The sequence below is a fragment of the Lissotriton vulgaris genome, unplaced genomic scaffold (genome assembly GCF_964263255.1).
Source record: "Lissotriton vulgaris unplaced genomic scaffold, aLisVul1.2 SCAFFOLD_2284, whole genome shotgun sequence".
In the NCBI taxonomy this organism is placed as follows: domain Eukaryota; kingdom Metazoa; phylum Chordata; class Amphibia; order Caudata; family Salamandridae; genus Lissotriton; species Lissotriton vulgaris.
Genome location: NW_028245868.1, coordinates 382971 through 397984, shown reverse-complemented (window position 1 = coordinate 397984; position 15014 = coordinate 382971). Strand labels below are relative to the sequence as shown.

Below are 15014 nucleotides of genomic sequence, written 5' to 3'. Positions count from 1 at the left end.
TAGGATTAACAGTCTGTGTAGTCAGTCCATAGGCGATAAAGCTACGTATGCTCCCCAAGCGGGCTTAGGAAATCATATGGTAAGCTGCTGTTTGTCAAGCTCCCCAAAAGAGTACATTTTGATTTCTTGTTCATAAAATATCTGTTATTTACTAGCAGAAAATCTCAATCATAGATTACTTATTCCTTGCAACAATATTCATGCACCGTCTATCCCTCACCTATGAATCTATCCACTCGTAGTTCTCTCTGAGACACTATTTTTCGCACACTATGCACTTAGCTATTGATCTTTCTGTCCATGGACATTCAAACTCTGGGCACTCTTCTGCCCCACACTTATGCATCAATTGACTGATCCCCATGCATCCATCATCCACTCGCACATATCCGTCAATCCCCACCTATGTCTTCATCCATAAATCTGCATCTTGACGCCTTGACGACCTTGGGCTAAGTTGCGCAATATAAATCTGGCTTCATTCATCTACAATTGGATCCATTCAGTTACACATCTGCATCTACCCCCACCATTGTAAGTGCCAGCTCCCATCAACCATCTATTCATCCTTGTATTTATCCATGCAGTACTCAATGTGTAGATCCATGCATTTAGCCAACATTCATCTCTAGCTGCATGCGCCCCTTATGTACTGTCTGACTGCATATGTGTCTATATGTGTGCTGTTTGTCTGTCTGTGTGTGTGTGTATTTGCATGTGGCGTTTGTGTGCATTTGGGTCCCTGTGTGCATAGTTTTTGTTTAGTAAGTTAATAATAGTTTATTGTCCGGTCAATTAAAACCTTTACAATTTCACATTTAAAAGAAAGTGGCAAAAATGACAGCAGCAAGGTTTATGATTTAAAACTTCTCAATAATATAATTTCATAAAACATCCGTGCATTGTATTTACATCTTTAGTGCAAATGTCCGCGGTTATGTCTTACAGTACAGTAAAGTACAGTCCATTGATAAGAGATTTAATCGTTCTGTTTAGTTTTTGTGTATGCATCCAAATATAAAACAAAACTACATACTCAAATTACAAAAAAAAGAACACATACACCAAATACGGATCAGGATTATTGGCTTTGCCAAGACTTGTTTTCCTTGTTCTCCTAAAAAAAGGGAAAGGTTAATGTTTGTTGAGAAAAAGGGCATTTGCCGATTAAACACATTAATTCGTGGATGAGAGAAGGTTTTAAATTTGTATCTTGAATTTATAAAGGTTAGTAACATGGAGAAGGAGTAGAAATTAATTTACAGCCTCGGCTCATGTTTTTAATAAATGAGATAAAAAGGTCAAAATTTTACAAATGATTTTACACTTCCTTTCCTACTGTCCTTTATAGGTGACACGCTATTCCCTGCTTTCTAGCATTATTGCTGTGGTGATGCTAGAACACATTTTGATCAGTTGTGGACAATAGAACTTCATAATGCCCTCCCACCTTACAGTTCTTCATAAACATCCTCATTATTATAAAATACTTTCAAAGGCCTTGATTCCCCCTAACCTCCCCTCCCCTTCCTCAAAAATGAATCCAAAAATCTATGTTCTGGTGAACCCCCATTCCAACAACTTTGAAACTTTGCACAGTAACCCCATGTGGGGACAACCACATGTGGGGACATAAACCACATGTGGGGACATAGACCACATGTGGGGACATAGACCACATGTGGGGACATAGACCACATGTGGGGACATAGACCACATGTGGGGACATGGACCACTCGAGGGGACATGGACCACTCGAGGGGACATGGACCACTCGAGGGGACATAGACCACAAGAGGGGACATAGACCACTCGAGGGGACATAGACCGCATGAGGAGACACAGACCTTATGAGGGGACACAGACCGCATGAGGGGACATAGACCGCATGAGGGGACATAGACCGCATGAGGGGACATAGACAACATGAGGGGATAGACCCAATGAGGGGACAGACAACATGAGGGGACATAGACCACATGAGGGGACATAGACCACATGAGGGGACATAGACCACATGAGGAGACACAGACCACATGAGGGGACATAGACTTCCTGAGGTGACATAGACCGCCTGGGGTGACAGACCACATGAGGGGGCATAGACCACATGAGGGGGCCTAGACCACATGAAGGGACACAGACCACATGAGGGGGCATAGACCACATGAGGGGACACAGACCATATGAGGGGACACAGACCACATGAGGGGACATAGACCGCAACAGTTCTCTGCTCCCACCTTTACAGTCTAGATATAAGATGGCACCTGTGGGTATTCAGAACTGGAGCGACCCAGAACCAACACTAAGAATGCGATGAGCTTACCTCACCCTGGCATCGGTTTTAGACCTCGTGGTGACCCCAGGCAGTACAATGTTGAAAACAGAGGGCTGCACGAAAATTGCACCTACTGATCATCGGATGTAGCTCAGAAATCCGAACTGGTTAGGCAGAGGCAGACTGGGAGCTGCACTTCAACCAGAATTGCTTGCGTAATCTACAGATTCTTTTGCAAGAAGACGGATGATAAAATGCCATATAGGGCAGATAAGTGATTACAATATCTTTCCACCCTGAGGTGAGAGTCCCTGTCTTAGATTGATGGTCTTGGCTACGTGGGACAGCCCAAGGGTCCTTCACTTGTATACCGGGTGATAGTGGATGTTCAGTATAGGTTGTACTCGCTCGTCACTGAATAGGAACAAGCTCAAATGTAGAGTGTAATTCTTTTCAGTGCCGTGGAAGGAAAGATGGGAGGGTTTTCGATTGAGTGTAAGAAATGTTGGGCAATATTCCATCGTCATGGAAGCAAGAATCTTTCAAATGGAGTGTATTTTGCTAGCAGCAATTCATGTTCAGCCCTCTTTAATAGTTTATCAAGTTTGTGCGGTGTGCAAGATCTTTCATCTTCAGGGACTAGATGAAAGGGCATGGTTACTGAGCAGGAGTCTGGGTTGGGTCACCTAAGCATACGGGGTTCGCCCGTTAGAAACTGGGGGGTGGATTTGAAAACCACCATTGAGAATAATGCTTAGAAGTTCACTTCAGAAGCAATCACTCTTTCATAAAGACTACGAGAGTATTCAGGCTGCTAACAATGGGCCCTGCAGGTTCAGTCAAGTGTAGGTGGCAAATTAATAATCGCTCTTGGAAGCCAAGGATAGGTTTCTGCAAGCCACATTTATCCACATGGGCATTTATTAGAAGAAAAATAAAGCCCTTCTCTTCTCGGATTTGGCTATTTGTGGGAGGAAGGATGTATAGATGTTCCAAAATTCTCTCTGCGTATAATATACATTACTCCTTACTGTTTCCAGTTACTCTCCTCGTCACCTAACCGTCTCTGAAGTTTGAAAGGTTGGAAGAGCATGGCTATTGTAAAACAAAATGTTTAAAATAAAACATTATTTGATTTCGAACGTTATCAAATGCAATGTACGAGTGGAATATGTGTTGCTCTTTGGAAAATGGCTAAATAAAATGTTTGAAACAAAAAAATGAACCTTGTGGTGCACTTATCTAAGAATGATGTATGCCTGGTTTGGTGCTCTTCGTTGTTCTTGAGAGTGACTTTGTGTCTGCTCAATCTTTCCATCTCTAGTACCAAAGGACCCGAACCCCCAGTGGCGGAGAGTGGCTTGGAGCCATGATTGCACACTCCTCGCCTACGCGGAAAGCACTGGAACGGTCAGGTTATTTGATCTGATGGGAAGCGAGCTGTTTGTCATCCCACCGGTAATTACTTTTTGTCTCATGTCTAACCAAAGTTAAGATTATTTGCATAAAAAGAACATCAGGCGTAGTTTGGTGGATAGGATTTATGAGGAAAGGGGGAAACTTCTTATGCCTTTGAAGTAGCTCCTGGGTATAAGCAAGATAATGCTCTTGTTCTTCTGCGTCTAGATTCTGTCAGATTGACGAAGGCTCAGAGCTGAGCAGGTCGCATGAGCAGAGACAGCAAATGTTTCAGTGTTTTCTCAGTAGTTACTATGTCCTAAAGAACTGCCAATGTACTTGCTCCGAGAGTCCTGAAGCCTCTTGTCGAGGTCTGAGCTTGCCCCTACTATTCCGTCCAGTCATGCCTACATATGGCGGACCATGTCGCTAGCAGACCATGGTGTAGAGTAATCCAGTGCTTTCATTTTTGGCTCATTTGGGTTTTGTAAGAACAGTAGAGCCATCTCAAGACACAGTATGGCCATAGGTATGATCCAGAATAAGACCTACAGCACAACATGGAGACTCCTAGTCAGAAAAGCTATTTATTTAAATTTGTATAATATCAGAGTCTATAATCTCCCATTTTATGTACACAAGTTTTTGCGCCTACATTTTGAGTGAGGGAAATTGTGGCGCCGGCAAATGTTATAATTAACCTTCACATTTGAATGTACATTGAACACATCAAACTATGGAACAGGCGATCGACTTGTGATCTTGTTATATTATTCTCTTTGGAACACAGGAACCCGCACCTATCTGCAGCTTCTTACAAACATTACAGAAAAAATGATTAAAGTGCGGGTCAAACTAAGATTAGTGCCACCCTTCGGAACGGAGCCATGATTCTCCTGTTCCCAAGGAAGCTGGACAACTCTGTCTTATTAAGCAGATGACACTTTATCATGCACTGTATGCTCCTTACCTTTGTGTTATCCGTGATCTATATTTTTGTTAGACCTGGTCCTGAAATGTTCTTTTTAGATGAAAAGCTTTCTATGATGTAATTTATGAGAATTATATATTTTGAAGTCACTAGAAAATGTTAAGTAAGGCACTCAAACGTTCAATTTTTATGGATAACTTGCCTGATATCTATTCAGTGGCGTTTATCTATTTGTGCCCTCTTTTGTGGGTCTCTTGCTGTCTAGAAGAGCTCTCGATTTCCTTTGTCAGCCGCTGACGAGATTACAGCAACTTCTCTAAGAAGCTATATAGGACTTTAAAAAAACCATTTGGTTTTGTAAATGTATAACAGTTGCGATAGGGCATATCTTTCACAGGTACATTGACAAGAGACACCTCATGGAGGTAAACCTAGGCATACCAACAAAAGTCAGTGTTTCCCAAAGTGTGGCAGAAGTTTTATAAATGGGGTGCGATATGAGGTTTTGGAGGCTGATGGGTTCTGCCCATGCCCTATCACTAAGTCGCTAACTGGGGTGCAATTCTAAACTGGGAAGGGGAGTGGACAGACTACCAAAGGGATGGCGGCAGGTGGAGATCCTTGAAATGTAGTGAGGGGGTGTGGGTAGTTCTGTACATAAAGACAACGGCATAAGATGTTATGAGGTGCCGGTTGTGGGGAGCCGGCCGCAGGGGGAGGTGAGGGAGCTACGCAGGGTAAAGGAATCCTAGGGGAAGTCTCATATCTCATGTGTTGGGAGCAGAGAAGCACTAACTAACAGATAAATTATGGAGTTAGCTTATGGAGGGAGATCATCTTTACCTATTCCCTGTAGGAATTCTGTATGAAGGGTGGTACATTGAGGGGAGATAGGGCACCTCCGGATGTGTTGAATCTCTTCAAAACAGAGGGCTTTTTCTTCTACGTTCCCCTATTTCCCCATCCCTCCGTGCCAAGCTGCCAGTGGCGGGGCTCTAGCCAGCGCCATTGGAGTGTGAATGCGCGTTTAGCAGGGAGGGGCCGATCCTCAAAACGAGTTGGCACTTTGTGTTTCTTCCTGACCCTAAAGATACCCAAGGCCCATGGCTCCCACATGTGCAAGTCAGTAAGTTCTGTGAACTCCTGCAGGGTAGTATGTACTGTGTGCCAGTAACTACGTAGAGCTGTGCAAGACCATAGTATATGCTTGAGGTCTGCGCCTGGGGCGTGACAGCGGGGGCAACTAATGTGCGCTTCGGTATAATAGTGGTTGTCTGGCGGGGGCAAGGTTCGCCCTTGTGCAACATGAAGTACAGCATATTTTTTAATCTGGAGTTCTGAGTGACCTGCTGGGGTATCCTAGTGCATGGTCCGCTTCCTTGTTGTGGAGTGCCCCCGAAGTCTTCCTCTCATCTGCTCCTCAGCATGTTGACAGGAGCAGCCATAGGTTTGTGAATACCCTTATACAGCCAAGTGATATCCAAGAACCTATAGTACTTAGTAGAAGTGTCCAGAGAGTAACAAGGAGAGCTGAGCCCAGCCAAGGGTCTGGCTTGGATCTTAGAGCCTGTGCATGAGCCAAGCCCTGAGAATGCTGTGTAAACAGTCAACAAAAATCACGGACAATTTGATAAAGTCTCTTCAAAATTCAAAAAATGTCTTCCTTTAACATGTGCATGCTTTTTTACAATTTATATGTCACGTTAATACACTGCACTGAGACGGACTTATTAAAAGTGATAGTTTTTAAACATAAACCCTTAGTGAACTAAGAGGCAAGATAATTGTCATGTAAACTCTGTACGTGGCCGGCCAGTTTATTATCAAACACAATAGTTTTATTTACAACTGATAGTCTGTACTCACATATTTGAAACAACACAGCGGTGGATGAAGAGAGTTGCTTGAAAGCCCCTACAAGTGTGTATATAATTTTACTAAAATCCAAACAAAGATAAAAAGGATGCAATGCGGTGGGATATGAGACCTTCTGCATCAAGGATTATAGGGTAGTGGAAACCGAGTTAAACGCATTTTCTTCTACTCTGAAATATTGCATTTCTGTACTGGATGATAAGGTTGCTAATTTGCTGAGCTTCTCCAAGCACATGGTTGTTTTTAAAAAAGACAGTTACAAAGGCGTTTTGAAACTGTCCAGAGAAGCGTGTTCATTCGCAAGTTGTTTTATGCCTTTGAGATTTCATTGGGTGCTTGAAATGCTCTTACCTTCCTGCTTTGAGCGTGACAGCACAATTCTTCTCGTATGTGACAGTCCCAAGACAATGTCTGGATTCATATTGCGTGTTCAGAGCCGGCTTCTTTAGTAGAAAGGTAAAGCAGTGCGTTTGGTCTTTTAGGAGGCAGTAAACATTGGTTCGTGTGACACAAAAAAAGGCAAAACCCGCTCGAGACTTGAAACGGAAGCCCGTGTCGAGGAAGGCCTTGGTTCTCGAGTGTTTTTTGAAGGCTTTGCATGCTGACAGGTGGATTAGCCCTCTCTCCTTCTGAGTATCCTCGTTTCCTCGCCACAATTCTTGCACAGTGACGCTTACTTTTGAGTGGGATAGGTTAGCGCTGTATTTCATATTTTCCGGTCACCAAAAAATGCAACAAGTTTCAAAAACAATTTGCATAGTCGGGTTTCTCATTTATGTTGGATGATATAATTTTCTGTTTCCCTTTCCCCATTTCCTTCAGGCCAATGATTCCAAGCCTGGCTAGGCCAGTCTCGTAGGCTTCTGAGCAGGCGTGAGGTCTTGGGCGGGAGGCAGTAATGGGCATATCTGATGCAGAGTATGCAGGCCTCTTCTCACATTATTTTAGCACACGGTGCAAACCTCACCCCTTTTCAGTGTACATCCCTGGGATGTGGTATGCAACAGACAGAGGAGTGTACGGTTGATTCTCAGGTGCCTGGTGAATGTAGTCAGAACTGGTCGCTGCCTGCTAGAGCTGGCGTGCAGCGAGTATTCTTGAAGTGTGTAATCCGAGTGCAAAGAGTGAATGCAGACCGGACCTGTTAAGCCAATAATAAGTGTTAATATGAGCATTTAAAATGGTTCTTAGTTGTCACTTTATTATATATATATATATATATATATATATATATATATATATATATATATATATATATATATATATATATTAAATGCCACAAACTTACTCAGAAGGTGGTGGTGTGCTGCACAGGGTCTAGGTCAGCTGTTCATTCAGAAGGTGATTGGAGTAGAAGCGAGTTCGGAGAGTAAAGTTTCTTCCTCCTCAAATAATAATCTTTAAAGAGGTGTGTCTTCATCTCTTTACTAAATGGGAGTAGGGTTGAAGTAGTCCTACGGGAATGTCTTGCCAGATCTTCAATAGGTAAATAGAGAAGTCCTGTTGTCTTTTTTTCTTGTCATTTTTGTACTTCTTTGTTCCCAATGTGATGGTGTCCTGGTTGAGGATAGGCTAAGACCCACAGGAGGTGTTGAGCTTGCCAACAAAATAGGCAGGTGTGCTGGTTGTGATGGCTTTGTGGATGTTGCAGCTGAATATGAAGATGGTTTAGGCAGGAAAGGGGAGCGAGTGGAATTCTATCACAGATCGTCTTTCTTCAGGCCCTTTTTAAAGCCCTGCTGCGGCGTACAGTATGATCTTAATGGTGAGATTTTTGGAGTCTGGGAGGCTTTGGAGAATGACGTTGCCATCAATGCTCAAATTGTAAAACGAAGAATTAATAAATTAGTGCTGGTGCCCAAAGTTTTTCTCTGAAGCCCCCTAGTTGCCAAATTGTAATTCTAATTGTAATTTATATTTATATAGCGCGTTATCACCAACGGTCTCTAAGCGCTTTGATAGAGGGGCCTGCTTAGGGTTGAGGGTGGGGAGAAGGTACTTTACTGCGCGCCCCAGGCTTCTTTAAACAGGAGGGTTTTGAGATGTTTCCTAAAAGGTAACAGGAAATGTTCCTTACGGAGGTTGTCAGGCAGTCTATTCCAGATCTGTGGAATGATAGACGAGAAGGCTCTGCTCCCATGGAGGACAGGCGGGTGCGGGGGCAGACTAGCATCCTGGCTTCCGAGGATCGAAGTGCTCTAGTTGGGGCGTAATTCGTAAGGCTATTCTTTATGTAGGTTGGTGCATTGTCGTAGATGGCTTTGTGTGCCATGCACAAGCCCTTGAACTTGATCCTCTGTCTGATGGGGAACCTGTGTAGCTGGCGTAGAAGGGGGAGGCATGAGTGCGGCGTGGGACTTTAAACACAAGCCGAGCCGCGTAGTTCATGGTGGTCTGGAGTCTGGTCAGTTGGTAGTCTGGGAGTCCTAGGTAAAGTGAGTTACCGTAGTCCAGACGGGATAGGAAGAGTGCTACTACCACACGTTTGAGGGTCTCAAAGGTGAGTAGCTGGGCCAGTTTTCGCAGCTGCCTGATTATGTTAGAACATACCCCGACTGTGGTGGATACCTGTGGAGCCAAGGTAAGTTTGCTGTCAATTTTTATTCCCAAGCTTTTGACTGCCTTGGCTGGCTCAGGGTATTTGCCCAACTCGGATGGCCAAAAGAGACAATTCCAGGGGTTGGCGTAATTAGTGACTGCCAACACCTCCGTCTTATCTGGATTGATCTTAAGATAGTTGGCCGACATCCAGTTTATTGTAAATTTTAGGATGTTCTGAACTTTCTGGTGCGCTGGTAAGGAGTTGTCTATCCGAATGATAATTTGAGTGTCATCTGCGTAGTTGTATATCTGGCACGCCAACTGATTGAGCGCAGCTATCAAGAGCTGAAGGTAAGCATTGAATAAAAGGGGAGACAGTGCGGATCCCTGAGGGACTCCGCATGGAAGAGTACCTGACCTGGATACGGCTTCCCCCAGCTGCACTCTCTGGGAGCGACCTTTTAGGAAGGATGTGAGCCATGTCATTGCAATGCCCTGCACCCCGAAATTGGACATCCGCGACAGAAGTAACTCGTAGTTCACGATATCAAAGGCCGCGGATAGGTCTAGGGGCGCAGGGGTCCTTCGAATCAGCTCTCAGTCTCAGATCATCTAGGACTGCCAGCATCACTAATTTGGTACTGTGATGGGGTCGGAAGCCCGCCTGGTTGAATTGCAGGAGGTCGTTGGCCTCTAGATGGTGCACAAGGGAGGCGAGCACGTGTTGCTCAAGGACTTTGGCGAGGAAAGGGAGCTGGGATATGGGCCGAAAATGTTTCAAGTTTTTAGTGTCGGCCCTAGGTTTTTTCAGAAGAGGGATACGCGCGCCTCCTTAAAATCGTTCGGGACCACTCCTGTTTCCAAAGACATGTTCAGGAGTGAAAGAGTCTCGCCTTCGATTTCGGGGAGGGCCATCTTGTAGATCCTGGGTGGGCAGGGGTCAGCTGGGGAACCTGATTTCACACGTCCGAAGAGTGGCCCCAAGGCCTCGTGTGTGAGCAGAGGGAAGGACGTGAGGGAGAGTTCTAGGGAATGGCCAGTGGGGACTGGGTTTAGCGAGCATGTCAGCTTAGAGGTATTCTCGATGGTAATCACTTTGGAGGTGAAGAAGGTTTGGAACTTCTCACAATCCTCTTTGTTAAAGGCAGGTTTCTGTTCTTTGACCTGTCAGAGTTCTTTTAGAACTTTAAACATTTTTTTCTGAGTGTTGGGGGCAGACACAATCTTGTTTTCATAATAAGCCGCCTTCTCAGTCTGTATTGCGTGTTTATATGCTGAGAAGGTTTCAAGATAGTGTGAGAGGGTGGGAGGGTCGTATGCTTTTCGCCAGGCTCTTTCCCCTTGGCGAAGCTGTTGTTTCAGAGTGCGTAGTTTGTCGTTAAACCACGGGGCTCCTTTCCCCTTATCTTTAATCCTTTCCCTACGAGCGGGTGCAAGGCTATCAATGGCCTTGTTAATTCTTTTTGCCAGTGCATAATTTTTTGCATTGATATCTCCAGATTGATGGTCTGGCGGGCCAGACAGTCTGAGGGCAGGGGCGAGGTTGACTGCACTAAATTTGTTCCAGCTTCTGATTACTCTCCATCTAGGAGAAGGTTGGGGTCCTAGTTTGGGGGGTTGAATGGTGCCGTAGATGATTGAGTGATCGGACCAGGCACAGGGATGGATGACAGGAGGGCTGGTGAGTGGCAGTGAGGTCCAGACTAGGTCCAAAGTGTGACCTTTAGCATGAGTGGGGCCAGTGACAGATTGTCTCAGTCCGAGAGCGGTCAGAGCTTCATCTAGGAGGGTGGCTTGGCTCTCCTTGGGGGATGCTTCCCAATGGAAGTTAAAATCGCCCAATATAATTAGGCATTGGTAACGGGAGCATAGATCGTGTGCCAGTTCCAGTAACCACTTAACAAACTTGGGTGGAGTTTTAGGGGGACGGTACACGGCTATGGCGATGACACACCGTGAGGGAGAGTGGAGTTTGACCCCAAGTACTTCCGCCCCTTCGATGCTTTCCGCGAGCAGGGTCTCGGCTTTCAATGTATTTTTGTATAGCATGGCCACCCCACCACCACGTGACTGCCTGGCCTGTTATGATAGGCGGCCGTGTAGTTAGGCGGGATGGCGGCCACCAGGTCGGGGGTGGATGAGTCTTCCAGCCAGGTCTCAGAGAGACCCAAGAGATCGATTGTTTCATCTTGTAGCAGGGTGAAAACCTCTAGATGATGTTTTTGGAGTGAGCGGGTGTTTAGAGAGGCAAAGGTAAGGGTCGGGGAGGGATTTTGGAGGGTGGCTGCCCTCCACGGTCGATCAGAGGCCTTCTAAGGGGGGGCCTTAGTAGACCCTCAGCTTTGAGGATGGTGGCGACATTGTTATCGAGAGGTGCCGGAGGACTTTTGAGCTGGTGCAGGTCAGAGAAACTGTACAGTATGCCCTGGGCCCGGAAGGGGGTGGACGGGCGCAGACGGGCTTGCCTTTGGCGCCGCCCGCTGCGCGCTTGATCCAGTATGAAAGATATAGGCAGAGTCAGCCCCCACCCACCAATCAGCCCTGCTGTGCAGCGGCTGTCAATCCCCAGCACTAGACTGGTAACCGACCGGAAGTGCTTCTATCGGGGTGCGTCGTGAGGTGGGGAGATTCTACCAAAGCGCCACCAATGTAAGGGAATACTTTACTTTTAATAACTATTAAATCAGTTTAAAAGCAGTAAAACACACTGTGCAAAGTGGCAATAGCAGCGGTTACTTTTAAAAACTATTAACTCCGTTTAAAAGCAATTAAACACACTGTGCAAAGTAGCAATAGCAGCGATTTGGGTAATTCGGTAATTCTTTCTTTTTTTAAAAAGAGGCAGCGGGCGTAGCAGCAAGACAGTCAGCCCACCAGCGCCAATACAGGGCTCTATACAAGACCAAGGTTGTCCAATCTTGATTTCACCTCATTCCCCTTTCTTCCAGTACCATACTCTGCCCTCCCTTTTAGCTCATTCTTTCAGGTTCTTTTTCATCGATGCTTTATTCCTTTGTAATTATTTTTCCCATTTATGTCTTCCTCCATTTTCCCCCTTTGCTGCCTTTCTCGCTCTTGTTCTGAGACAAAGACTCATGATGAAAAATGAGTCTCTGTCCCAAAAAGAGATTGCTGGTGTGCCCCAGGAGTGGAACCAGGAAGTCAACTTTTGCCGACTGATCCGGCCCCCCTGGTTCCAGGACCCCAGCGCGACACGGCGCTACCGGTATTACCCGGCTCCCAAGGTACAAGCGGACACGGGATAATTATCTTCCCCCGGTTCTGGACCTTCGAAACAATTCCAACTGAATTACTGAAAAATCGAAAATTCTCGGGCCGAATTATTAAATTGTTCCTGATCTAGCCAAATGCCTGCGCGCTCTTATATGAGCCCTCATACTGCTGTTCTGGCTAAAGAGGCTAATAATTAAAAAGGCGACCATTGCTTTGTCCTGATGATGGACCCCATAATTTAGTAAGGGGGTCCGAAACGTCGTCGACCTACTGTGTACCTATACCTGTGGAATTTTCAATACAAAACTATGTAATGGTACCCATAAGTAATTCTCTGTCCAAAATTGGAACCTTGCAGAGACTGTTGATTTTGCCTTACAAGCCCTTTGTGTATGTCTTTGTCTGTGTATGGTCGTGGTTGGGTACAGGCTTGTGCCCCACACACGTGATTTGTTGAAGGTGTTATTTTGTTTTGCAAACCTTGATTTAAATATAAACTTTGAAGACCTCTGCCCGGCTGGGTATGTCCTCATTAATATAGAACCGACTGAGTCTATATTAATTTTTTCATTCATCTCCTTGCCAGGGACCATTGTTGTGTTTATATGATTAAGCTCCCCGAGGTCCCTCGCTGATACCAATTGGGGTCCCCTTGTTGTTTAAAATAGATACCACCTGCAACCACCGGCTCAAACTAAGCTCTGATTACTACCAACCATTCTGAAGTCACTTTCTGAGAGGAATAGTTTCACTTTCTTCAGTAGAGAGAGCTGGTGTCAGTCTGTCTGTTTTTTTGGTGATCTATTCCTTGAAGATGAGGTTGATGGCCAGATCCATATCATTGAGTCGGGTTTGGGCAAGTTGTTGCTTGTTGTTCTTGGTCAGCAGAAGGAATTCTTTCTTGGTGAGAGTGAGTTTGATGTAGGTCCTGCACATCTATGTCTGGATGCGGTGTAAGTAGTGTTTGAGGCATAGGTTGTCAGGAATTTAGAAGATCTTCAAGCAGAGTTGGCATAGGAGTGAGTTTTGGTGCTGTTATATGTGAGTGGAGTCCCAAGGGGCTCCTAGTAGAGGTTAAAATTAGGAATTGTTTTATTTGTGCATCTGGGAATTGCACATAAATTATCTGCCCCTGCATAGGTTCTAACAACTTGGGTTGGCTTGGTTTGTTGCTGGGGCTTAGTTGTTTTCAGTGTTGAGGTTTCTGTAAATATTAAGGCCCCAGAGAGCGAGTGCACCCAAATATATTTCTTTTCCATAACCACCCAAGGGAAAAGAAAACCATTTCTCATGTTTGTTTTAGGGTTGTTGGCACCCTTGTTATGCTTTTTTATGAGTGTGAATTTAACTCCTTTGGAAAACTTGAAGAATTAGTACTATACTGACCAAACCATGGCGTCTGCTAATTTTGATCTACATTGAAATTACAATTCATTGTGCCTGACTTGCTATAGGTATGTGGGTTTAGCCCCAATTGCTTTTAACTTCTTCCTTTTTAGACAAAATGTGCTGACTTCGTCATGGTTGATAACAAGTTGAATTTTTCACTTTTGCAGGCAACAAGTTTCCCTGGCGATTTGAGCTATGCCGTTGCTGGCTTGATATTTCTGGAGTATAAAGCAAGCGCCCAGTGGTCTGCGGAGCTCTTAGTAATTAACTACAGAGGACAACTAAAAAGCTACCTTGTCAGGTAATATTTAAATTAAACATGCTTGATCTGCTCTGCCTGCTGAATCTGTATTGGCTTTTAAGGCAGATAGTTTTGGGTCCAGTAAATTCATGTCTCTCTTTCCTAGTATACTGAAAGGGGAACAATATACATGTTTTACTGCATGGGTAATTTCTGTTTGTGGGATAGTGGTTCTCAGTATCTTTATGCAAGTTGTCCATATCGGACAGACCAGCAAAGCAAGGAGCTTGAAGCCTGAAATCTATATATGCTCCCCGACCCTGCACACGTTCAGGAAGGACCTCAAGACCTGGCTCTTCGACTGATCCGGACACGTCTTCCTAACTCCCCCAACCCCCCCCCCCCCCACCCGCCCCCCCCCCTCCCCCCAGCGCTTTGAGACCCTCATGGGGGAGTAGTTTTCTTTATAACCCCCCTGATTGTGTTCATGCAGCTTCTTCAGGTTCTCACTGTGATTGATCAAAGTTTATGTCCGTTTTACTCTCATGGGAAGCTAATGGATGTCTTAATCTTGTATTCTATAATTTCAGATTCTCCTTGTAGAGGCATTAGCAGGGCAGAAATACATACATGGTCTGCTCCAATATTACTATGCATAAAGTTGTGTCTTATTCATTTTTTATTTTTTACAGTGTCGGAACAAACCAAAGCTACCAGGAGAGTCATAATTTCAATTTCAGCAGCCATTATTCTTATGGAATAACCTCAATAGTGTATCATCCTAGACACAGGTAATATCCCCTGTAATTCAGTACTAATGTCTATAAGAACCTTGGTGCCTCTTTATGTATCTGTGCATGTTCCATGATGTAGAGAAATTGGGTTCTTGCTTGAGGGTGGTTAAACCCTTGTTAAAGTAGGTTTTGATTATCATAAATGAGAGCAGTAAGGCTTGGCAATCAGGAACAGATTGAAGGGAGTCTTTTACCGCGCAACTTAGCCCAAGGGCATCAAGGCGCCAAGCAGGTCGTCCAATATGTAATCCACTGGTGTATGCTATTACAGGTATACTTGAGAGAAGAGCCAGGTTTTTAATGCTTTGCGAAACAGAGCAAGCGAGGGTT

At 44.8% G+C, this 15014-nt stretch overlaps 1 protein-coding gene across 1 annotated transcript in view; it reads left to right on the top strand.

The window, feature by feature from the left end:
* The first annotated feature begins 2890 nt into the window (after positions 1-2890).
* Positions 2891-15014, top strand: part of LOC147666261 (NBAS subunit of NRZ tethering complex-like) — a 359627-nt gene continuing 347503 nt past the window's right edge. The window contains exons 1-3 of the mRNA XM_086949183.1: positions 2891-3739; positions 13817-13950; positions 14583-14681. Coding sequence (XP_086805309.1) covers positions 3710-3739; positions 13817-13950; positions 14583-14681 — 263 coding nt within the window. The 5' untranslated portion in view covers positions 2891-3709. The remainder of the gene's footprint in view (positions 3740-13816; positions 13951-14582; positions 14682-15014) is intronic.